General features: G+C 31.1%; 1 protein-coding gene and 1 long non-coding RNA gene across 6 annotated transcripts in view; one reads left to right on the top strand and one right to left on the bottom strand.

The window, feature by feature from the left end:
* Positions 1–237: 237 nt before the first annotated feature.
* LOC146538297 (mannosyl-oligosaccharide alpha-1,2-mannosidase IA-like) overlaps positions 238–25,829 on the bottom strand; it is a 52,961-nt gene continuing 27,369 nt past the window's right edge. The window contains exons 1-11 of one of the 2 annotated variants that reach the window (XM_085186344.1): positions 21,922–22,317; positions 20,398–20,616; positions 18,629–18,808; positions 12,028–12,130; positions 11,780–11,887; positions 11,017–11,244; positions 10,516–10,654; positions 9,960–10,104; positions 8,483–8,599; positions 7,972–8,115; positions 238–2,170 (exon numbers count right to left, since the gene is read on the bottom strand). In XM_085186344.1, coding sequence (XP_085042470.1) covers positions 2,156–2,170; positions 7,972–8,115; positions 8,483–8,599; positions 9,960–10,104; positions 10,516–10,654; positions 11,017–11,244; positions 11,780–11,887; positions 12,028–12,130; positions 18,629–18,808; positions 20,398–20,616; positions 21,922–22,125 — 1,602 coding nt within the window. In that variant the 5' untranslated portion in view covers positions 22,126–22,317 and the 3' untranslated portion in view covers positions 238–2,155. Of the gene's footprint in view, positions 2,171–7,971; positions 8,116–8,482; positions 8,600–9,959; positions 10,105–10,515; positions 10,655–11,016; positions 11,245–11,779; positions 11,888–12,027; positions 12,131–18,628; positions 18,809–20,397; positions 20,617–21,921; positions 22,318–25,829 lie in introns of those variants that run through there. The other variant, XM_085186343.1, reaches the window with a different exon arrangement.
* Positions 13,367–15,817, top strand: LOC146538298 (uncharacterized). 4 transcript variants are annotated; one of them, XR_014878045.1, is made up of 6 exons: positions 13,367–13,611; positions 13,990–14,199; positions 14,627–14,749; positions 15,116–15,267; positions 15,435–15,516; positions 15,700–15,817. It is a non-coding gene; the product is annotated as an uncharacterized LOC146538298 (long non-coding RNA). The 4 variants fall into 4 exon arrangements; XR_014878042.1 differs by having other exon boundaries at positions 13,368–13,611; positions 13,990–14,211; XR_014878044.1 differs by having other exon boundaries at positions 13,368–13,611; positions 13,990–14,183.

A 25,829-nucleotide genomic window follows, 5' to 3' on the forward strand; every position in this document is an offset into this window, starting at 1 on the left:
GGTCTCGTTCGAATCTGGGAACCTAGTCTTAAGATACTCCGTTCCCTTTAAAACACTTCGATTTCTTACTTTCCGCCGAATTCTTGAGGCATTGCGTGTTAAGTGGCGGAACTCAACGCTACGTTTTGCCTCGCTAACGAGGAATTGAAAATATTAAATATTTCATTCCCTCAACTGGGAATCGAACCTATAACCCTTGCGTTTACACGACGTAAATAACAAAATAAAACAAAAAGATTATATGTAAACATGATTTTATTAATAACTGAAATTTACATTACATAATATTTTAATAAACACTACAACTTTTTATATTATTACATATCAACAAGCTCTGAATATTAATAAATGGTTAGGCGTGAATATATTTCATTAATTTATATATAAATTGTATCGAAATAAGCAATTAAAAGTGTGTAAAAATAGAAAAAAATACATATGTAACATTTGTAAATAATATAACATTATTATAATTACTTTTGCGGTTTTGACAAAGCCAAATAAAAAAAATAAACTATTAACAGCATTTTAATTATATGTATTACGCTTAACCTTTTAATAATATTCAATCAAAATTGAATAACGATTCAAAGTACAGGTTGAGCAAAACCTTGCTATAAGATTTATTAGATACTTATATGTTGACAGATTAACATTTATTAATCAATTTTACGTTTAAATTGTTAAAAACAAGTGTAATTACATAAATTAATTATATATGTAAGATAATAGGGGATTATTTTTTAATTGATTAAATTTCATTAATTATAGCCAAAGTTATATATTGCCGAAGATTGAAATGTTTTGAATGTATTAAAATATATTAAATATAAACAATTACTTTACATTTAATAATTGTACAGTAACTTAAGTTAGTTACATTAATTACTTGAGTTTAAAAAAAAAGAATTAAATTAAATAAACAATTAATAGTGATGGTAATATTATTATTATTTTGAAATAATCAAAATTACTTCAGTTGACACATTAAACTAGATTATGCGATGTTACACTTACGTAAATGCTTAAGTTAAGTATTTATTGTGTTACAACATAAATATATAAATGTATTATTAGTAAATAAAAAAATATTTTTCTAGAATGGTTCAGACAATGAAATAATGAATAGCATTTCAATGTTCGAAAAGTCAATATTTCTCGAGAATTATTTCAAAGAATGCCTAACATAATTGTCCTAAAAATCATGAAATCAATATTAAAAAAGTTTGTCTTATTTCATCGAATGAACAATCTCGTAGCTCTATACATATATTTATGTATTTTTTAAGGATATCAAACATTATTAAAAGTAGACGCTTGAGATCTTTGCGATTTAACAATAATCAATATAGTAAAGACGATAGAAATTATTAAACAATTTAAATTATAACACAAGTTATTAAGAAATATAGACGAAAAAATAGTATTAATCTCTGCCTACTAGGAACACTATAGGAAGGTAAGAAAAAGAAAATATCTGATTTATTGTAGCGCGACAAAATGATAAAAGTTTATAAAATCAATAAAAAAAAAGTGTAAAGAAACAGAAATATTTATTAAATATATCAACAATTACTCTCAAATTCGCGGTTAAAAGTAACGTTTACACACAAAATACCTAAAGCTATTATTATTATCTATGACTATTATATACATAATGTACACAAATTAATTATACATAGAGACGGAACGTTGGAGTCGATAAGATCGAACATTTTCACTGGCAGTGTAACATATGTACAGATCATACATATATATTATATTATTGGTTTAGAAGGGAATCATCACAATAAATAGCGTTCAATCTTGCCAACTCTAACCATATCGCCTCTATTCTATATTATAAATTGTCATTAATAAATTACGTCACACGATTTTCATAATTATATTACCTGTCCTTGTAGTACCTGTGACGTCACATGCTTGTTAAATATAGACTAATAAAATATTTCATTAAAATAACAGTTTTAAAATGATATCATGTTTTGAAATGTGATGTCACGGAATTAAAGATATCCTTTTTTCCTACCGTGTGATGTAATTTATGGATGGCCCCTAATTGAACTAATCTCTAGTTTCAGAAGAATATGAATTCGCTACAATCACTGCGTAAAAGTTGTCTACTAGCTTACTAAGATACTACGACGCCCACCGTTCAGCTTTTGACCGCCTGAGAAAAGTAAACAAAAATCGACTTTTAATTATTTTATATAAAATAAAGAAAACACAAGAGGTAGGACAGTAAAATATATTGATGTACATATATATTTATTTAAGTTATTGTTTTTTTATTAGGCCGATTTATAAGGAGTTTTATTAAAAAAGTAAAATATATTTTTTAAATAAAATTTAATGATATTAAAATAATGTAATAAATACATTATTATGCAAAGAGATCCATTAATCATTTTAATATAACATTTTTTGGTTGATATATTTAATTAATTATACACAAACTAGTCAAATAATTACATTGTACGAATATTACAGTTCACGTGAAATATTTTGTTATAGTTATAAGATTATATTCCAAAGATCTTATTTCAAATACAGTAAATATAATTAAATTTAATGATAAATTTATAGATTTTTTATGAAATATACTATTAAACAATAATCAGCATACATTAGTGTAATAGTAAAACTTAGTATATACATATAATGTATATAAATATAGTAAATGTGACAACACTAAATTATCAAGTACAATAAATATATAATATTTTTTTTATTTATTTAACTGACTTAACAAGAATCAAAAAAAATATATATTCAAAACTTACATTTGTATGGAAATTTTAAAAATATACAGGTTACAATAAGCTAAAACTGTAGGGAACTATTATTTGCATTTATAGTTTATTTAATATAAGTCATTTATATATTTCAATATACTAATTTATTTATTTATCACTTATACAATCATACATTTAATTGAATTTATATATATTATATTACGTTTCGTAATTATTTTATTTATATGAAACCGCTCGCTGCCGTCGACCGAACCGGTAAGGTGTCTAAACATTTACGCCTACCCCCTGTCGACAGCATATTTTATTATCATAATCGATGCTTGACGCTCGATGCGCTTTATATACGTTCCATTGTTTTCTCAGTTATTTGTTAATATTATTGTAATTTTCGTGTTGTCTTATATATCGGCGAAATCGATTATTTAATAGTTGACAGTTGTCATAATCAGATGGCGTTGCCTGTCACTCTGACGTGACACCGATTGCTGACAATCAAAAATCATAAAAGCAACCGCACGGACGTTGTACGCTCTGACATACGCTAGCCCGGTGTGGTACGCCCTCATCAGCGAGAATCAGCGAAGAATCTTGCAGGTGGTCCAGAACCTCGCCTTACGGCGAGTGATCCGCGCACCATATTACGTTCGAAATTCGACACTCCACAGAGACCTTAAAATGGAAAGCCTGGAGGCTCACATCAGCCGGTTCGCGTCCAACGCATTCCACCGTGCCGATGCATCGGACCATCTGCATCTTCGTAGCATCGCGCCACTCCACACCCGACCTCCGGACGAGAGAATGATATTATCCCCCTCTCTCCCTCCGATTCCGATACCTGAGCACTCACCTCGGTCGCTGGTCGCCTAAGTTGGGCCTCTCGAGGGTAACTGTAACTCTCAACTGGCTGAGCTATTCCGGTCTCAACCACCCTCTTCTCAAACATATAATATGTTTGTGGTTGACTTTTGTATAAACCTTGTCGTGGTTTATGATTTGTGTTCAAACTGTATGTACTTTAAAGAGGTGTTGAATATACTCAGTGTTAACCGTGAGTAGACATTTTATTCATCTCGCCACGATTTACACGCCAACGGCTATATCACGATGAGCAAAGATAGTGACTCGGCTCAATCTGGCGTCACTAACCGATCACAACGAGCGAGAAAAATAGGCGCTTCCCATGGCGCTTCACGAGTCACCAATGTTGCGGGATTCGCCCATTGCCGGGGGGGTCGGGATTTGAACCAACAGCTCTATAAGCTTGATGAGGCTTTAGGAGAGTGCCAACAGGCCAATATAAGATTTTTCAACAATGATCTTACAGAAGCGGCTGGTATTATGACACCGTAGAAACATGTGTCGCTGTATCATGCACATGGTGCGACAATTTTCGCATTTATCCTAGCCCTTTTGAATCGCGACCCGATACAAAAACAACGAGCACAAGAGGCCTTGCAAAAAACCTTTGATTTATGTGAAAAACAACACAAAAACTATACTTTTGTCCAGTCGATCGGGGCCATCACAAAAAAACCTAAATTATGGCCTGTACACTGAAGAGGAGGCCCATGCTAAGCTTATATATGCAGAAGCTACTGCGAGCGTGTCTCCTAACTCTCGACGGCGATGAAGTGAGCGGACTCCTGAGAGCATCTAAGCGCGTGAAATCATCGTTTAACTGTTACAGGACTTGTGCTAAAATATTTGAGAGGAACGACATATTTTATTATCAGTCGATGCTTGTCACTCGATGCGCATTATACACGTTCCGTTGTTTTCTCAGTTATTTGTTAATATTATTGTAATTATTGTGTTCTTTTTTATATATATGTTTGTGGTTGACTTTTGTATAAGCTGTGTCGTGATTTATCATTTGTGTTCAACCTGTATGTACTTTAAAGTAGTGCTGAATATACTCGGTGTTAACCGTGAGAATACTTTTTATTAATCTCCTTCAAAACTACATTGGCGACCTCGATTTACATGCCAACGACTATATCACGATGAGCAGTGATAGTGACTCAGCTCAATCTGGCGTCACTAACCGACCACAACGAGCGAGAAAAATATGTTCCTTGTTCGCCTGCGAGCGCCGACGCGGCATTTATCTGCATTCTGAGTGTACATTCTATATACTGTTATATTCTACTACTAGCGACCCCCTTGCGGCTTCGCCCGCTTTTACTACTGGATTATTCATATAATGTATGTTTGCAAAGCACTTAAGATAATGTGAAAATTAATTAAACTCTAATGCAACCCGCATTTTCGTAGTTTCAATAAGGATTTTCTAATTGTTTTACACACCAAGGATTTTTTAGTAGGTACCGTAATTTTAAATCTGTGCTACCAATCTTTTCAAGTACTTATTAAAATATTTTTAAATGACTACTTTTAGATAGTTAAATGACTATTTTTAAACGGAAGAAATTATAAACAAAAGCCTACCTACTAACAACTACTACAAAAATATGAAACTAAATATATCGCGCTGAAATAATACATTTAACTCCAATTATCCAATACGTGCAAACGCATCTAAATCTTCGTTGCTATGCCTCTATAGCGGGCGGGTTTTTTTTCGAGCTTGTGGTTAATGCTGAAGAGGGTATTCTGTCCCTGATGAAAAGCAAGCACTACGTGGCTGCCTGTGAGGAAAATTAAATAGAATGCATTGGCCGGGAATCGAACCAGGGCCCGCGTGGCAAGCGAGCATTCTACCACTGAACCACCGATGACTGCTCATGACGCGCTTGTATAAGCAAAATGTCGCGGGGCGGCAAGGATGTTTTGATATTGTAACAACTTCTAAAGTACTTATTAAAATGAAAAAACAGTAAAAGACAGTTTTGATCTACATTAAATGGCCAACGTAACTAATATACTTATTTATATGCTGAGAGTAAGGGATAAGTAAAACTTGAGTCTCAACGGCGGGATGTGTCAACAATTAAATGCGTTTTTCTCTAATACTATTCGCAATTTCGAAATAGTGTAAAAAGCAAATCTTATCTTCGTTTAACGTAGAAAATTAATAAAGTATTTTAAAGGATAAGGATTAATACCATTATGGAAAAATATCCCTCACAATAAAAAATATATTGAAATTACTATTTTTAGACAGAAATATGATCACTACACGTTATTCTTAAAAGATAAAAATATGCTCTCGCGGACTTTTTTGTAGATATTATTAAGAGGAACAATACTCCAGTACATTTTTTTCATGTAGTACTTACCATTAAAGCAGCGCATGCGCGAAAGTGTCTCAACGGGGAGGACTTTAGACACATTTATCGTATTTATGTTAATTTATATAAGAATGTACAAATAATAAACTATATATAAACCTTCCCTGAGAAATACTCGACCTAATGGTGAAAACCGCATAAAAATCCGTTGGGTGGTTTAGAAGAAGAAGAGTTAGAAAGTTCAGACAGACACGAAAAGCGACTTTGTTTTATAAGATATAGGATTCCGCAACATTGGCGCAAGTCGTTTGTTAGTAAGAACGTGTGTCAACAGTAGACGCCTCTTATGGCGCTGCACGAGTCACCAATGTTGCGGGGTTTACTCGTTGCCGGCGGGTCGGGATTCGAACCAAAAGAAGAAGATGCAGAAGCAGAACAATACGACTGTAATGATGCAAATGAAGAGTCAACTTCCAGTGGTCCTTCTATAAGCTAGAGTGAGGCAAGCATCGACTGTGATAATAAAATATGCCGGCGACAAGGGGATATTGAAATATATAAATGACACATATTAAATCTTACATATAAAATTCTCGTGTCGCAATGTTCGTTCCCGTACTCCTCCGGGAGAATACCTCCTACTCTGAGAATCGGCCAACATCTATTCATACTCTTTAGTGATAAGGGTTGTCCACCCTTACATTTTAATTTTTTAGTTCTTTTTTCATCATTTTTTTATTTTTTAGTTCAAGCGGGCAAAGCCACGGGCGGGCCGCTAGTAAACTATAAATGTAGATAAGTTCCCGTTTTAAAAATCATCTAAATTTCGTCTAAAGTAATAATTTTACTATTCGTTTACTAATTTCTCCTATTTTATTAAATATTTGTAACATGTACGTTTTAATTTGCGATATGCTTTTATTTGCAAGCTCATTTGCTATAAATATAATGAATTGTACATTTAAAATTAAACGTGTTCAAACTACTCTACATAAAGAAAAACTATCTATTTTAAAATATATAAAATTCTTATGGTTATTCCTTCTTTTTATTTTAAAATTTCAAAAAAATATACCTATTACCAAATTGAAATATTTTAAAGGTTGAATGTAATTGACAAATTGAATACAAGAGTTATCTCTTGTATTCAATGCTATTATTTTAAATTATGACCAATAGGTTTGTAGTAGTTTGCAATCAACCAAGTAAAAGCCACATTAAGCAGAAGAATAAAAAAAACTTTCTAAAAATATTATTATATGGAAAATTTAATAAAAAGTAAATTAGTGGATTTCTGATTTACAAGAAATATATAGAAACATAATTGTGTGATATATAAAAATATTTTAAGAGTAATAAACAAATGTACAATTAGTATAAACAGGAATACGATGCTAATAAATAAATATAATTTACACTAAATAATATCATTACTACTCAGCTAATGTAAATACATTATTTTTTCAATAATTTCAACAAAAAAAAAAGTATTTTTTTCTGTTGAATCTCAAAATTACAAGGCAAGACAGTAAATGGGTGCTTTATATAAAAGATAGTTGGGACAAAAAATGTCACCATAACACAATATAAAACAAATAAAAACTTGTGATAAGTTTAAGAGTTTTAACATTAAGTATAATGAGTGCTTATATTTTTAGGAAACGCATAAAAATATTAAATGAAATTAAAATATAAAAAATCGAAGCCGCGCCTTTTGGAAGCCGTCCCAGTACATTCGTATCTTTATACGTTTTCCTAAAATATTTTTCTATGCTAATGTGGAAAGACATGAAAAATGTTCAAAATAATAAATATTCGCCAACAATATCGAATATAATTATGTAGGCAAGTGGCTTTTTATGTACGAAAGAAGAAAGGTTTTTGCCATCAAGATCCTAATTTCATATAATAATAATCAACAAATATAATAATAATAAACAATTCAAATTAATTTATATGTAAATTTAATAATTAAATTTTGTTTTTTTTTTACTAAATAATACATATATAAGTCATAATTAAACCTGATTATCGCCGTTTTCGTTGAATTTCTCCGCAAGCCGATATAGGGGGTTTTTGTTCTTAATGGGGAATGGATGAGCTTCAGTGTTGAAGACCCACTCGTCGAGGGACAGGACCGAATCGTCAGAGAACAGTAGATATAAGTACTGTAACATAAAAAATATAATATTTTTTTATATGTAAGTGATCAATAACTTTAAAGGTTAAATAAAATAAGACATTTTTTTTATTTCGTCATGAAACTTGGCTTGGGCTCTTAAATTTTTCAAAAACTGTAATCCAATTTACAGTCCGTGAGGTAAAATTATATAAATTATGAAGATGCAGTGCAATAATAAACTTTATTTTAATTTTTTTTTCTGACTCTACTCTATATTCGATTTATAATCACTTACACAAATGCAAAGCTTGCATTCGCCTCGCGAACTGTATGAGCAGTAGATGAAGACAATATATATAGGACCAAGCGTGAATGTAAAAAAATATTTATAATTATTTAAAAAATCTACTAACCTTAAGTGTTTCAGCAAGGTAGAAGCTCTGTTGTACATCGTCACCTTGCGGTGAGGAATGGTATACGTTGATTAGTCCCGTGTAACCGCCTTCCACGCGACAATGTTTTTCTAGTGCCTGAGTTTAGATAATTTTTGTTAATATATATATATACTAGTGGGCCCGGACGCGGCTACGCCCGCGTAAATATAAGCCTAAATCATTAAAATAAGTTAAAAAATAATAATAAGTGGAGATTTATTATTAGAAAAAATATCTGAGTAACCGAAATGAACAAACCAAAGAAGTAAAAGTAACTAAAGGAAATTCTTAATATTAGAAAAAAAACCTAAAGTTTGCTGTGCGCGCGTACTAAACATTTTTCTATATTAAATAATTATTAATTTTTGCGAACAATATTAAATAAAATCTCAAATAATTAAAATTACGATATTTTAAGTGTATAACATCGGTGTAGATAACCGAACTGAGATAAATTATTATTTAATTACATAAAAAATAATAGTAATTCGAAAATCTATAAAAATTTACAAAATCATCAAAGTCATCTGCCCGTTCGCGTCGGTCATACTCATATTATGCATTTGGAATCAGTCACATCTTAATTATTTATTAGAATGTTATACAGTAAATTATAATTTCCATCTAGATGAAATGCTAAAAGTGACTATTATATTTATTTTCATAAGGATGAATATCAAATTATAGAAATCATCTAATTTTTGTTAATGATTTGTATAAAGAGATTTGTATAAATCTATATCGGCGCGCGCCATGTATGCATTAAGCAAACTCACTGTGGGTGACGTTTTCTTAAAACAGCAAACTTTGCAAGCTGTTGCTTAGCAACGCGTAGCGACGATTGTTATTAACATGGCGGAATAAATTCCTTGTCAAATTAATTATTTTAATATATTGGTATATAACGAAAATATTACAAATATGAGAAAAAAAAAGTATCCTATGTTCATCCCGGGACCCTCAAGTATCTCTATATGAGTATTTTATCACAATTAAATTAGCGGTTTGGCCCTGATTGCGGAAAAGACAGACAGACAGACAGACAGAGTTACTTTCGAATTTATAATATAGGTATGGATATGTGTGATGTCACATATTTGACAATGTTACACTTAGAAATTATTAAATTAATGCATGCAGTTTGGAAATTATATGTTCATTCCTTGTCACACAATGTCACACGCCGTCGAGCCCATCCGCTCTATTTTATTAATATACTATACTAATATACAAGTTTATTAATATTTATTGATAAAAGCCATACATTTAATTAGTGTAGAATTTTTACGATTTAGTTAAAAAGAAGTGTTGAATTTCGCCACTGTATCCTCAAAGCTTGTATAGTCACCAATATTTGGATTTATTTATATTCAATTATTTCGTAATGAGATAATAAATCATGGATCATACTATGAGATTTAGGAGTCCTAAAATATATTAAGTATAATTTAAATACCTGTACTGCTTCCCATCCCCAATCGCGATATTTTTGTTCTTTAGTGAGACGCCACATTATGAAATAACTCTCGAATGTTTCAGGACGTAACAAGTACATTTTCTCAGTGCTCTTCATTGCTCTAGCTTCAACTGCACCCGAAAATCTGGAAAACAATTTTGATTACTTAACATCTTAATATTACATTTTTTTAGAGTGTTTATTTATGGACCGATTTTAATAAAACAAAATAAAAATTTAAAAAATGCATTTAAATTGGTTAAGCTGTTTCTGATGTTAGCGTGCACAAAAGTACAGATAAACAGACTACAATTTAAGATTCATTATATTGATAAATGTCCCCAAGGATAGATTTTCTCATAATTATACTTTCTATGTACAGATAGCAATCAGTTTTTTTTATTATATATATATATATATATATATATATATATATATATATATATATATATATATATATATATATATATATAGAGAGAGAGTATTAATCTATCTTTATATATAATTAAAATTATAAAAATACACTATTATGTATAATAAGTATATAAAATTTTACCTGAAAGCCTCAGGTCCAAGCTTAGTTTCAGACCTGTCGTAGCTCTCATGGCAAGTGTTGGTAAGTTTACGCGCCACATCCATATATCTCTCTGACAGTGAATTTTGTAGACTAGTGGAGGCTAACGCGAACATACCACCTAGAATAAAAAGAAATATCATAGTTAATGTGGTTTATTGAGACCCTAATTCGTAAACCATTTAATTCCATATGCGTTAAATAAATAATTTTGGTAGATACATAGTATATTAAGCTCTATGTTTAGCACCTTCATAAATTTTATATATCCCATTAATTATATAATTGTATATAAAATATACAGTATATAATATTAAGAAGAAATAATTTATTATACGAATTTACACAAATATATATAGCGTAAACCTTACAAATATTTCGATTTTTTACCAATTGGCGGTGCGCGAGAAACGGAGTGTCTTAAAACTATGCTCCTTTCGCCTACCGGCCGGTTACGTTGGCGTATAATTAAAATCAAATTACCAGCAAAACACGACAGATGGTCCATTTTCTCCTCAAATATTCTGCCATACTTCACTTCAGCGAGATAAGCGAGGCCGGACGGGGATATCCTCAGCATCTTGTCGAGGGCCGCTTGCATCGCTTCGTCGAACATTAGCCGGGCTTGCTCGTCCTCATTGTTAGACACTAGCCAAGCTTTTAAGAGATATTCGTAGAACGAATCCCCTAACGCCCCCAGAGATGTATGTCCTGAAAAAAAATATTATAAATTATATTTTTGATAACAAGCCATCGTTGTAAATTATGGCATACGAATTGTATGTTTTATTAATTTCCTTATTCTTGTCCCATTTGTGTGATATCGCCATATTTGGTAATTTTACACTCAGAAATTATTCAATTCAGATATTTGTTCGGAAATTGTTGTTGCTTAAATACATTTCGTGTTTTATATTTTCAGATATTATATTCCATAATGTAAGAAAATTTATGATCCCTTCAACTACTTGTTACGTATGTCACACTTCATCGGCCCCCTCCTTTTGTAAGACGTAATTATGAATGGCAACTATTTGCACATGTTCGAATTTAGATTAAGATAAAAAATATATTTTTAAATTAAATGTAAAGTGGTCTATGAAATTATGTATTGTGATTACGGTTTAATAACTTTTTTACAGAAAAGAGAATGGAAATTTTGAATTATGCTCTATATTACTTTAACGAAATTGAAGGTTTTAAGTAAAATATTATTTTGAAATTTTTAGTTATTAATTTTACTCACTTTGTCCCCATTGTCCTGTGCGAGGATTGATGTAGTTCGGGTACAGACCGTCAGGTTTCTGAATGTTGTGAAGAACTTCACGAATACGATCCACTTTTTTTCTGTAAACTGAATAAAAAAAAACTATTTATAACAGAAACAATTTTGAAATATTGTCTTAATTAAATATAGCTTATATATCAGAATAACTCATATTTATGTAAACATTTTGTAGAATTTATTTACAGAATAATTTTGTGGAAATTTACCATCTTTGCCGGTGACGTCGCTTAAATATGTGAACTCCATGTGAAGTGTCCCCACTTCAGATAAAATACTGTTGGCTCCCGCCCAGTGGTATTGTCTGTTTGCCTGCAATTTATTTAACAATAATTATAATCACTTGTGTTTCTTATTAATATTATAAATGTGAAAGTTTGTGAGAATAAATTCAAATTTCCATTTTGACGCAAAAACTATTGAAGGGATTTAGATGAAATATTACAGTAATATAGCTTAAGCATCAGAATATCACTTAGGCGACAATTCATGTAAGGATATAACAATACCTATAAGCGGGCGAAGCCGCGTGTGGGTTTGTTTCGATCTGTACACGTGATGGTTGAATTGTTTATATAAAAATATAGGTATATATTATATAAAGTGTGTATTTTTAAGAACATTGAAAAGATTTGTGTCGCACCTGCTTATGCTACTGTGTAAATAACGGTTTTTATAATAAATTCAATAACAAGTAGTTATATATGCTCGTATAATGTATATATATGCGAAAATAGAGATTTTTAGTTTTAATACAACTGAAAAGACTGCATTGTCAATACATCTTTTTTAACATTTATCTTCTTCATCATGTATTTGACGTCTTGTCATTCAATTACTGAAAAAAGAAGTATCTAATGATTTCATTCACCTCATACTATTACAAAATTTTAAAAAATTAAGTTATGTATCACCTCTTTAAAATATAAAAACCTAAAATTCAATTTTCCTCAAATTCAAATTTTTAATATATCACCACCATTACCCTATTAATTCCTTTTATGAAAATAGCAGCACACAAATATAAAAAGAAATAGAACTCAACTAAAAAACAAATGTACAGTTCAGGGTCCATCAACTCCCATATTAAAAGTTTTGCCTGCACACATAGATATTCTTTGGCTGTGTTTGGGTTTGGTGCTAAAATTATGAATTATTATTATTATTAATTAATTCATTCCACGTTACGTTTAGGCGTGACCCTCCAGGCTGCTTCTATGTTACAAGATTCAAACTTGCTTTCACATTACTATTTTAATTTTGTGTACCAACCATAATTTGTATATTTTATACAGAAATATATATTGTACCAAGATTTCTAACATAATAGACAAATTACAATGCTGCAATTTTGTACTTAGTGTTTTGTTAAAGTGGAATTAAAAATACATGTTTGCTTAATTATAATGAATTTAATTTATCTGCTAAAGAATATTAGACAAAAAGAATTATACAATATATTGGACTTTTATAATATTAATTTCATTTTCCACATGTTACTTTTTTGTTTATTTTGTTATATTTGTCAATGGCAACAATGTTATCTGGGTTGGGTTAATTAACATGGCGGTCGATCTTGTTGTTCCATGTGATTTAGCTGATCTTCTAATTTGATATTTTTAAAATTCTTGTGTGTATACGAATTAATATATTTTTTATTTAGTTAACGAAATGATGTACTTTAAGTTAAGTGGTTTCGTGTCAGTATATTGAAGAGTTTGTTAAAACACGTGCTTGCAATATGGCGATTGTCTTTTATATAGTTTTAAAACAGGAAAGCTAAATATTATGAAGTAAGTGTACAAATATTATAAAGCAAGTAATGAAAATTATTTTATGATATATTTTGGACTTAAAAATCAAACTCTTATTGCGAGTATACCTTCAAGCATTATAATTACGTTATTCATTTGGTAGCCAGTGTTTAGATTGAAGTTTTGTAGCTGTTAAATCAATACTAACACAACTTCCAAATTTAAGTAAAAACCTATTATGTAAAATGTTAATATCAGAGAGCAGTAAATGTTAGAATATGCGTGTTCAGTTAACATTGCTGTTAGGGTCATTAAAAGTAATTTCAGAAAGGAATTATTTGTTTTTGAAAGAAATCTATAAGTAGCACAGTTCTATATTTTATGGTTTTTTTCACCTTAATTTATTTCATGTTTCAGGGCACAGACTTGGGTCAAATGTTGTTGGCCTAAGACTTTTTTTGGAGTCATTACACCCACTATTACTATACTATAAACACTACCTATACTACCAATAGTCTTATGTGATTAGTATGTCATGTTTTTATAAAAGCGAAAGGCAAACCTAAGCATATAATATGCTGTGCCAGATATAATTGGGCCATCCTATTCAGGTATTAACTATTAGAGGTATATATTCAGGTAAAGTTATTTTTTGCCATTGTAAATATATTTTAGGCATTCTGCTTTTCTTGTTCTGGAGGCATTAAGAGTTGAGTTGCGGAGCTAAATGCCACGCTGCACCAGAGCAAGGAAATAAAAGCATAAATTATCAGAATATTTTGTTTCCTTGAGTGGGGATAGAACCCACTACCGTTGCATTACAGTCACACCCTTGTGCTGCTGCGCCTCAACTGCCTCTTATATTTAGTGTTACTTAGGCAAAGGAGTGTCTTACCAGTAAGACACAGTTACAGTATGTGGGATACAGTGAGAAGCTGATTTATTTTATTTTTTATAATTATAATATTAAAGCGCAGTTGAAAATAAAAAAAATATCAGTAGAAAGTAACAAACATGCAATAATATGAATTTTAAATGAATTCTTTTTTTACAGATGAAAGAGATTCCTTCTAAAGCAAGGGACATTAACTTTAAAAAAAATATAAAATTTGAGAAATAGAGCAAGACGTGAAGATAACATAAAAACATTGGTTTAGAGTCAACAGCATGAGAAGAGGTATTTTATTATGTTTTACATTATTTTTACAATTCCATTCCTTAAATGTGAGTACAATTTGTGATACAACTCCCAGGGAAATTACCAAAAGAAAATAAAATGAATAATAAGATTAGGAAATATTTAAATTTATATTATTTAATAAAATATTCTTTTATGATTTATGTAAATTAATGCCAAGTTTTTCTTTGCTCCAATTGAAAATAATTAATATTCAAATATAAACCATATATACTGGAAATTTAGTTTTGATATGACTACTTAAAGGATAGTTAAGAAAAGTATATGTAATAATGAACATGATAATTATAATAATACTTGTGTTAATAATAAATAATAACAGACTAATACTTATGCTACTTGCAGCTTACAGTTAAGCCAGCATTCCAAAGCATAACTGCAAAGCATTGGAAAAAAAGATTAGAATGAATGTCTAAGATGACACCAGCAATGACAATTCAGAATCTGAAGAAAAATAAGCTGCAGAAATCTTGAGCCTGGAAGTGGGGACTCCCGCAGTAAGTTTTTAGAGTATTTTTAAATTGGATGTTTAATAATCTAAATTTCAAATATGTTGTGTTAGTTGATAATATATTTCAATGTTTAATTAAATTCGCGTGTCATTTTTTTCATAACACCAAATCACTCTGCTCTGCACGCTGATGTCCTCAATGGCGCGGAAAAGTCCCCTATGATTGACAACCCAGCAGAAACAATAGCACCAGAAGAGTTGGATGTCTTGTTGCAATAACTTCACATTCTCTCCCGTAAGTATTTTTAAAACATGTAAATACCAATAAAAAAGATTTTATTTGTTTAGAAAAGGAACAAATTATAAGTTTATTTTAAAAAATCGATTTCATAAAGCAAACTTGTATTAAATTAACCAAATCATTACTGTGGTTATTACGGGTTATTGTTCCTTTATACAACTATATATAAATTTGCAGGCCGCAACTGAAGGACCCCTCGAGAAGAATTCCCAGTTCAGTGTATAATAAATCATTAGAAATGTGAAACAGCCATTTGTAATTAATGTTTGATATAAAATAAAACATTTTTCATATTTATATTCTTTTAATATTATACTTACCAATATCATTTCAATTTAAATTTAATAATTAAAAAAAATTTATTACAGTATTGGGGTAATTTTAATTGTAATTGACAATTAAATATTAACAATTTAACATATTTTGTTTGTACGGAAATCACAATTGATTGTTTATTATGATCAATCAAAATTAATTGGTAATTTTGATTTCCGTACAGACAGATGTTTTATTATTAATATTTAATTGTTAATTGCAATTAAAATTACCCTAATACTGTGTACTAGTAATTATGCTTTTGAATTTGAATATTCCCGCTTTTCCGAAAAAGTTTGGTGCTATAAAATGCGGCGCTAGTAGTATAAGCGTGTAAAGCTATTGGCAAAATTTTTTGTATGGGAGTTACGCTTCTTCTAGTATATGTTCCTTGGTACAGTTATTGCTGCCTGTACATATAAAAACGTACTACTTTGGGCGACGCCTAATAATAGAAATATTATTGTTATCTATTGATTTGCTCTTCAGCTAATAGGCCTCCGATCATAATTGGGGAGATCATTAAACATCGTCCCTCGGACGACTTGTCGAGAACTGTAACGAGAGGATCTATTCAATCGTAAGTACTTTATAAAACTCTTGTAAAGGCACTCCATACTTATTTGCGTTTTCTTTGAATTATGTTTGAAATATGAATTGTATTACGGTGTGTATTTATATTTTCATTTTCTCGCTCTGGTAACAAGGCAAAGCGTGACGTTGAGTTAAGCCACTCTCATCATTCACAAGAAATCAGCGGAAAGTGGAAAACAAAGTCTTAATGGCGAACGGAGTGTCTTAACATTACGGTTTTTAGATTGCCTAAATTAATAAATTAATTTCAAATAAAAAAATATAATCTTCAAAATAAAAAAAAATGTGTATAAAAGTACATATCTGAAGGTAACTACAATAATTATATTACTTAAATTGTAGGTACATTTAGTAATTAATTAGTCAGCTAACAATGGCGTCTTGTTGTAAAAAAAATCTTTAATGTTGATACACAGCGAGGCAGGAAGTTAAAATCAATTGTTGTATTGAACTTCCATACCGTGGAAAATTCCTAAGCCCATTAAAAAAATAAACAATATAAAGTTTCTAAGGATAAATTGAACCTTTTTAGGGTTCCGCTCCCCAAAACGTAAAACCGTTTTTACCTATTGCATAGGTATAGCATAACTTTATTATCCGCCTGTTCGTATGTCAAGATCATTTATCTCGAGATCGCGTGGAGGTATCAAGCTGAAATACATTTTGTATGGAATTCGTCGCGTAATTAAAACCTTTACGGTACTTCCCGTGGACCTATAGTTATGAAATTGAACGAAGTGAGACTTTATAATCTAAATGAAGAACAAAAATTTGAAAAGTGAAAATTTATAGATATTTCGCAGAAAAATGAACAAACTTATATTTGTAGTTCATTTCATTCATATAACGAATGCATTAGAACGGAAACCTCGATGAATGAATCCGACTCGCACTTAAATGGTTTTTTTTACTAATTATTTAATACGAGGAACTAACAAGAGGAAATGATAATCAAAAGTTTATATAGGTATGTATAAAGGCCGATAAATTAGATTCTGCATCATCTTCGCCCATGACTCATGCGATGAATTAATTCCGTAAGCAATCCTTTATTGATAAGTACGAAGTATGAAGGGTCGATTGGCTAATGAGAGCCGCAGCGGGAATGATAACAAGCGAGTTGCGGGGCCGGCCCGCTTTGAAGTGATAACGAACTGTCTGCGATTTGCGATGAGCTTCGGAGTTCGGTTTCTGAAGACGACGACTCTAAATATTTAATGACGCTAAGATAAAATCAAAGTGAATAAAGGTAGCGTTCGAGCCTTAGATTAAATAATACTATACTTATATTATACTATATATAACATACTTATATTAATTAATGCAGTTTCTTCATCTTCAATAATAGCATCATAGAAAAAATGGCGTCACTTATCTCATAATTGAAAAAAAAAAACACTAAGCAAAATTGATATGAAAGAATATATCAACAACATTTTGTAATAAAGTATTCTATATTAGTCGATAATAATAAAATATTATGTATAAGTAATAATAACACCAAAACCGCACCATAATTAAGCTCATCATTTAATTTCACAGTTCGCTCGGATTAAACGAACGGCTGGTCGCTGATAGTAATTTAAATACGTTAATAATTAAAATGCATACATAATAATAATAACATATTTAATATATATAAAAATTTCATCAAAACTAAAATTGATTTTCGGATTAACCGATCTTAAACAATAACAAATTAAGATATGTATTCTAATTGTATGTACCTACCTACTACTGCTTTTCATATTTTCTTTTTATCTTATCTAGAAGACTAAAATTACATAAAAGTTCCCTTTTAGAAAACATAACTAAATTGAACATCGCTGTGCCCTCATTTATCTGGTTAACGTCAGTACTTGCCCGCCACGTTACGATCGACCGACAATGTAATAAGCGTTTAGCTATCTCAAGCAATCTAAGGAGATCTGTACCAAGTATGGTAAATTCTTGATCGAGTTCTAAAATGTTGCCATATTGCACAAGATAGACAGAAATGTTTCAGTTTTTTATAACTTTTTAACCTAATATACATTACTTAATATAATTACACACTGTAATGAAATGGAAATGATAAAATTCAAACGATCGTTTATAATAATAGATTTTCGAAGAAATCTTTCTTTTAATCCTTTATTAGATAATATTATTAATAAGTAGATAAAGATAAATTATCAAAACAAATTGATACACTCACCTTATTCGAAGGGTTGATTAGAGCGTACGGCAGACCGGTGGGTGTGTCGAAAGCTGGTAACAGAGCATCCGCAACCTCTTGCGCCTTGTCGCGGAACAGAGCGTCCCCGGTCAACGCGTAGCACGACAGCAGACCACCCACAAACCGAATAGTGGTTTCGAACACTGAGAGGTCAGAGTCCTGCAAGCATTTCGTTATTTTATATTTATAAATAAAATCCAGAAGCCAATGATTCATCATTAATTAGTATGTAAATACCTATTAATAATAATTTATAACTTGCTAATAGTAAAAAAAATATGTAGACACTATATCTGTGGATATTTAGATAACATGATAATATCATTCAAGTTTGCGTATTAATATCTATTTACAGCCCAATTTACTATAACATTACAATTCTAGATTAGTAAAAATTTATTTCATAATCATTTGGTGTATTTATTTCTAATCTATTAGTTTGACCATCGTGACGCAGTGCTGCAGCGTCTCATTGTAAACAAGAAGGTTTTGGGTTCGAATTCCACTCGAAGATATGAAGTATCTTCCAAAAAACGGGAAGCTGCCTTACTTTTTTAAAATTAAACGAAAAGGAAACTAAAATTGAAAATATTTAAAAATGTAGCTACCAAAGATTGGTATTAGCTACCAACATATACCGAAATAGACAGTACAACACGAGTAGTTTTAGGGCAATTAGCACGGCATAGAATTCATTGACTTCGAACGTGTGAGCCTTCTTCATATGTATTAAAGTTCAAACTAGCTTCGCTGTTAATTTCAATAGCTGCTACAGAGAAAATTAACATCCTATTCAATTTATGGCGCCTACTTTGCGGTTGACTTTTTATTCAGAGAGATGTTTATTAAAACCACACTACAATATGAACAGTACGCTTGTTTTAGCATTTGTATTTTTTTTTCGTCCGACAAATATTATTCTGTTGACTAATGGGTGACCTACTTTTATCACGTTTTCCGTCGTTTCTAAACACATGTACAGTTAAGAAGCTTAAAAAACATTAGGTTAATGTATTTCACAATTAATATTTAAAGATAAAACTTCGATTGTTCAAAGACTACTTGGATTCTGATTTAAATTATCGAATTCAAGTTAATGTTTAATAAACGAATAAAAAATCTTTACACGAATTATTTAATCGAGTAGCGCTTCACTAAAATAGTGCCAAATAGTGTGTTCCAACGTATTTTTATTATTACACCACTTAACTCGCTTCGATAAAAATATAAACCGAAAATTATCATCGAATTTTGTCATTACTCATAATGCAAATGGGTTTTTTTATTTTTAAATATGTATGTGATAATGAACCCATGTATAAAGTAAAAAAATACATAATTTTTAAATTATATATACAAACAAAAACAATACTGAAGTAGTCGGGTTTTTTGTTTATGTATGTTTTTTTTTACAAACACATTAAAATGTATATATCAGGATTTATTAGCTTTGTTTTTTAAGAGCTTCACATTTTCTCGTGTGAGTATCGAACCTACAACCTGTCGCTTTTGCAGTCATTAGCCCCTATATTTAACTTAAATAGTATATTGGAATACAAACATAATTATATCTAATCTAAGTTTCTACACACAAACTAAATAGGTATAGGACACGTGATAGATAAAGTCGACGCCATATTAACAATATCAGATGTCAAATGTCAAGGAAACACGTTATTTCACAGATTATATTTTTACCACATTTTTTTTAAATAAATAGTAATTTTTTATAGTGATAAATAACTTACAATTTCATAGATATGGAAGTGCTCGCTAATCCAATCTCTCCCTTCTCTGAATTCATCCATAAGTCCCATGATGTAGAGAGTGTCCATGCCGTCGACTATGGTAGCGCCAAGGTCACCACCACCGAACACGCTTGTCAGATGTGCGCGTTTTGATATCGGTTTCAATTCGTTCTTACCCCACGCGTACAGTTTGTAATTATTCCAAGCGTGCTTCATCATCTGGAAAAGAAAGTTATTTTTAAAACCACAAATAATAGCAGACTAATTTGTTAAAAAAAAGTCGATAGAAATAAATTTACGAATTTTTTTTTTTTTTGGGTTATCAGAGATTCTGTTTCATTGGCGTTTTTAACATACTTTTTACAGTTTCCACATTTTTCGCTCAAAGGTGCCGAGACACAAGTCTTTTAAAGACCTCGTAAAGCCTTGCCCTGGAGCGCAAGTTTTAATCTCGGCTGCTCTGCGCAGCGAGTCAAGTAATGAAAGGATATCGGACTTTCCACGGAACCATTAATTATTATTAGATTCCGCCAACTTTGTGAAGTGTCGCCAATGACTTGGAAAAACTGAACACTTTACCATTTAACATTTAAGGAAAATGGAGTTGGAATTGCAATAATTTACAAGGAATACTTTTAAATCCTATTAATGTTTTTATTAACCTAACGTTTTAACCCGCTGTATACACACATAGCACCTAGGAAAACTAGTGTTAAGTTGTACGTTCCCCTTTTTATACCCCACTTTCTTTGGAACTCTTGAGGCATTGCGAGTTGAATGGCAGAACTCACTGGAAGAACAAAAACCCACAACCTTCGCGTTCACAGACACACGCTTGTGCGCCTGTGCTACGACGGCCTCGAATGTTTTTATAAATCTTTAATATAAACAATAGCATATTACTATTCGTAATTAGTTTCATACAGTGTCATCCGTTAACGTACGTCAAATACCGGTTTAGAAAACCAGTAGGTACGATATGGAAAATGTTAAAGTTTTACACATACTTCCGTTGACTGCGGTGTTTTCTTTAATTAAAGCAATATTTATGTTTTAAAATAATTTTAAAAATATTAATCGATCATGGAGGCGTATAATTAAACTGCATATGGTTTATCTATGAAATCCATATAATTTACAAATTCCTCGATGATACTCGACCAACACACATTATCAAAAAGTTATACTTTTATCAAGATATCTATGAAGTTATATATAAAAACATTGTATTTTAAAACTATTTCACATGACTAATGATATTCAATTCAAGCAAAGAGGTTGAATAATTTCTTTTTAGCGAACTGTGTACGATTAACAAAATTTGCATATAGAAGAAAAAAAATATTAATCATAAATTCGACTATCGAAGTCCACAATTAATTTAATAATTATTATTTTAATTTAAAATTACAGTGTCGCTCTCCGTTTGTGATTTAACAAACTATACAATAATTTAAATATAAAAAAAATCGCAAATTTTCATTTTCGGGTTATAGAAAACCTTAAGATACTATAACTACATACATCAACAACATGCCGTCTCTTTATGGCTGTCGAGTTATCTGCTGTTGCTTCAGAGAGCGAAGGCATGTTCGCCGTCCAGCGCGCCGACCGCGCCATTCGCTCCATATGCCCATGTTTACTTTCAAGCCGGGAAACGTACACCAGCAATAGCATAGTTGACGCAAACACCGCACCAAATGTAGCCGCTCGAATTAATTTACGCATATTTCCTATCTATCACCAAAAACGTTATTCTAATACAAAATTTGCACTTATTTACAATTTTAAGTAACTTATATAGACGACATAACGAAATTAAAATTATTGTTTTTCCTTATAGATTAAATTTTAACTAAAATATACTATAGTTAAATAGCGTCTGCACTGCGCGACTATGCGGGCGCACGATTCTAACTTATCTGAGATATGGCGAATGCTATACGCGGGAGTGCTGCTCGCACGTTATCAAGTGGGCCGATTGGTTTGTAATCTGAATGTGTTTTGAGATGGCACTTGTAAATAACAAAACATTGTGACAAATAGTCGAATTAGATAATATGTATATACAAATTATTATGAGGCCGTTGTGGCGCAGCGGCACAAGGGTGTGACTGTAACGCGACGGCTGTGGGTTCGATCCCCACTCGATGAAGTGAAATGTTTATTTACATTAATATTTTCATTTCTTCGCTCTGGTGTCAAGGCAAAGAGCGGCGTTGAGCTTCGCCACTCAACACGCAATGCCTCCCCAGAATTATGCGGAAAGTGGGGAACGGAGTGTCTTAACGCAAGGTTCCCTCTGCCTACCCTGATGCGTGCGGGATACAGCGTGAAGCTGATTTGATTTGATTTTATTTATCTGATTTTATCATAGTACGAGTATCATAGTACATACTTACTAGCGACCCGCTCACGGGTTCGCCCGCTTTAACTACACAGTTATTTATTTCCATATCTGAATTACTTTAGTGATCTGACTAAATAACATTATTATTTTGAAGACAATATAAATAGATTGAAAACTAAAGTTACAGTGCATTTAATGAAACAGTTATTTTATAGTATTATTTTTTTGAAAAATATATTTTGTTCTGACATAACTACCTATTATTTTAATTTGTAAATAGTTAAATTTGTGGGAAAAAACCGAGTCACAGACAATAAAAATTAAAAATTATTATTTGGATTCCATTATTATATTGATAAATGCTCTCAATAATAGACAGCTATTGTCTTAAGCAAATTTTATAACAACATAAAACGTATCACACAATAATAAAATATTTACGAAACCAAAAAAAAAACATGACATGTCGTTTAGTAAACACGGAGCTCTCCAAATATCTCATATTGTGGTATCAAAAGCTAGTAAAAAAATGATAGTTATTACACAAAATAAAAAAATATAAAATATTTGTGACGCAGGGGCAGAGTGTGACTTTAAACGCGACAGGGTGTAGGTTCGATTTTTCCTTGAGGAAATGAAATATTTCATTTCTTCGCTCTGGTGTCGAGGCAAAGCGCGGCGTTGAGTTCCGCTAATCAACATGCAATGTCTCCAGAATTCGTCGGAAAATGGGGATCGAAGTGTCTTAGCACTAGGTTCTCACTGTATATAAAAAAATACGTTAATAGTAGTTATAATTATGGTAAATGTTTAAACTGTACCTACATATATATTAGAGATTAGATGTATTATTTAAATTTAAAATTGTTAAAAGATAATAAGTTAAAATAGCTAGAGCTAGTATTAAGAACAATACGTACAATTTTAAAATTGTACTATAAATATATTGGCAACAAACATAAATTCTCTTTAAATTCCAATCTTGCCAAGACATTGCAATTGCTACAAACAGTTTCTACTTTATCTCTCACAAAAACAGTAGGCGATAGTAAAAAATTAGAGACGCCTAGCTGGAAACGGCAATATGTGTCAGGAACTAATCTCGACCGGTAATTAAGTGCGAGCGCCGACGACGACTGCACTCCGACCCGCGTAAATCTGGAATTCCACTATATTTATTGTTACGATCCGACCAACATACAAGTAATTCTTTTATATATCTTTAATTAATCGATCGATATATATATAATCTGAATATACATTAAAGTGAAGTATTATTATTTTTAAATTTCCATTTTTCTTATATATTCGGTAAAACATTTAATTTTAATAATATTTATTTTCAATAGGTAATATATAATTCACCAGTGTGAAAACGGTAGTAGTAAAAGAATATTTTATTACTGTGTATCTCTTCAATATGTAAATATTTACTCAGAGTTCGTGTACGAGTGTCGCCGGCACTCCACATACCTATATAATAACATAATAGTAAACACGTTATATTAAATCTAGACGAGAATATTATTTTCATGATTCATATATAACTCAGCAAACGTATGTTGTTTATGCCTTACGTCCGATTACAAAAACGTAAAAGGCAATCTTGTATAACCTTAACAAAAGATATAGCAGTGTGTAAACGATAAATAACTAGGAAATGTTCCTAGTGTCGTCCGCCGTCGTCCAGCAAAATACGGTTGAGGACAATGATCGGTCTACACGCCACCCACAAGTGGTCCGGCTGGAGGTGTCAAATCGTCGCTGGCACTGATCGATTGCGACTCGACTCGGACGCTCGCACTCTCTTTCCTACATAACATATTAGTTGTCATATAACAACTACATATATATGATGTACGGTAGAAGCTCTTCTTTTTCCATTGTAGTGAGTAAATTTAACTAGGTATAGGTGAAAACTCAAGTCTATACTTATATAATATCTTTGAATGACGTGTTTCACACGATTATTTTAATTGTCAAATTACTTTTCGTTATTATGCACATAGTCTTTTAAAAATAATGCTTGTTCTTTTAATTCGTGATGGTGATTTTTTTGCTTCAAGCTGTATCATGTAGCAGGATAGGTAGAGGGAATTAGTATTAAAACAATTCAATTTCTCATTTCCCAATTTCTAAATTATGCGTTGATTGTGGGAACGCCACGTTTTTTTCCCGGTAAAGAGCGAGTAAACGAAAATAACTCACTCACCCGAGTTAAAATCGAAACTACAATGCAAAAATAATAAATAACAACGACTAAAATAATAACAAAAACAACAATAAATACGTATTTAAATCAAATCTATATTTAAAACAGTTCGATTTCAGCGCTAATAGTAGATAGATAATCTGAAAATAAATGATTGTGAATAATAGCTAAGAACACTAGAAAAATGCATTATTTATTATTGACGTTATACAAATGCTGGTATTTGCATAAATGAAATTTGCAAGATAAAGTTTTTTGTGTAATTTGCAAGTTAAGTAAGTAATCTTTAAATAACGTCGCCAGTCTGCCCTCATTCCTGTTTCTTTGCTTCCTCTAACCAAGCATATTTATCAAGTGGTTTTAAGATTATTCAAAGAATTAGAGAAAAAAATATGTGAAATATATATATCATAATATAATATGTTATAGTAATAAAGAAGAATGTAGGTTTACTTTGCATCATTCTATATATCTTGACCCTAGGTTCCTAAGTTCTCTCCGCCTACCCTGTGAGGGATTGTATCACGCTGTAGCGTGAAGCTATAAAAACAAATTTAAATAATAATAATACATACAAATGGTAGTATTTATTTACATTCATTATATCTTTTTAAGTTAACTACATTTAGCTACAAGATTTATTACATCAATACAAGGACGGCCAACGTTTTTTACTAATGGAAGATCTGCATAATGGGACATTCCCCTTCTGATTCGATTCCTTTGAAAATGTTAGTCCGGTTCGCTGCTGCTTTTCCTTTAAAGGACTCCTGCTATTCACTTAGAAAGTTTTTGTAGGCTTTGCGCTGTATTAGGGAACGTAGCAGGTAGGCAGAGGGAACCTAATCTAGACACTCTGTTCTCCATTTT

The sequence above is a fragment of the Heliconius melpomene genome, chromosome 6 (genome assembly GCF_056956725.1).
Source record: "Heliconius melpomene rosina isolate 202511_hmr_F chromosome 6, ASM5695672v1, whole genome shotgun sequence".
In the NCBI taxonomy this organism is placed as follows: Eukaryota; Metazoa; Arthropoda; class Insecta; order Lepidoptera; family Nymphalidae; genus Heliconius; species Heliconius melpomene.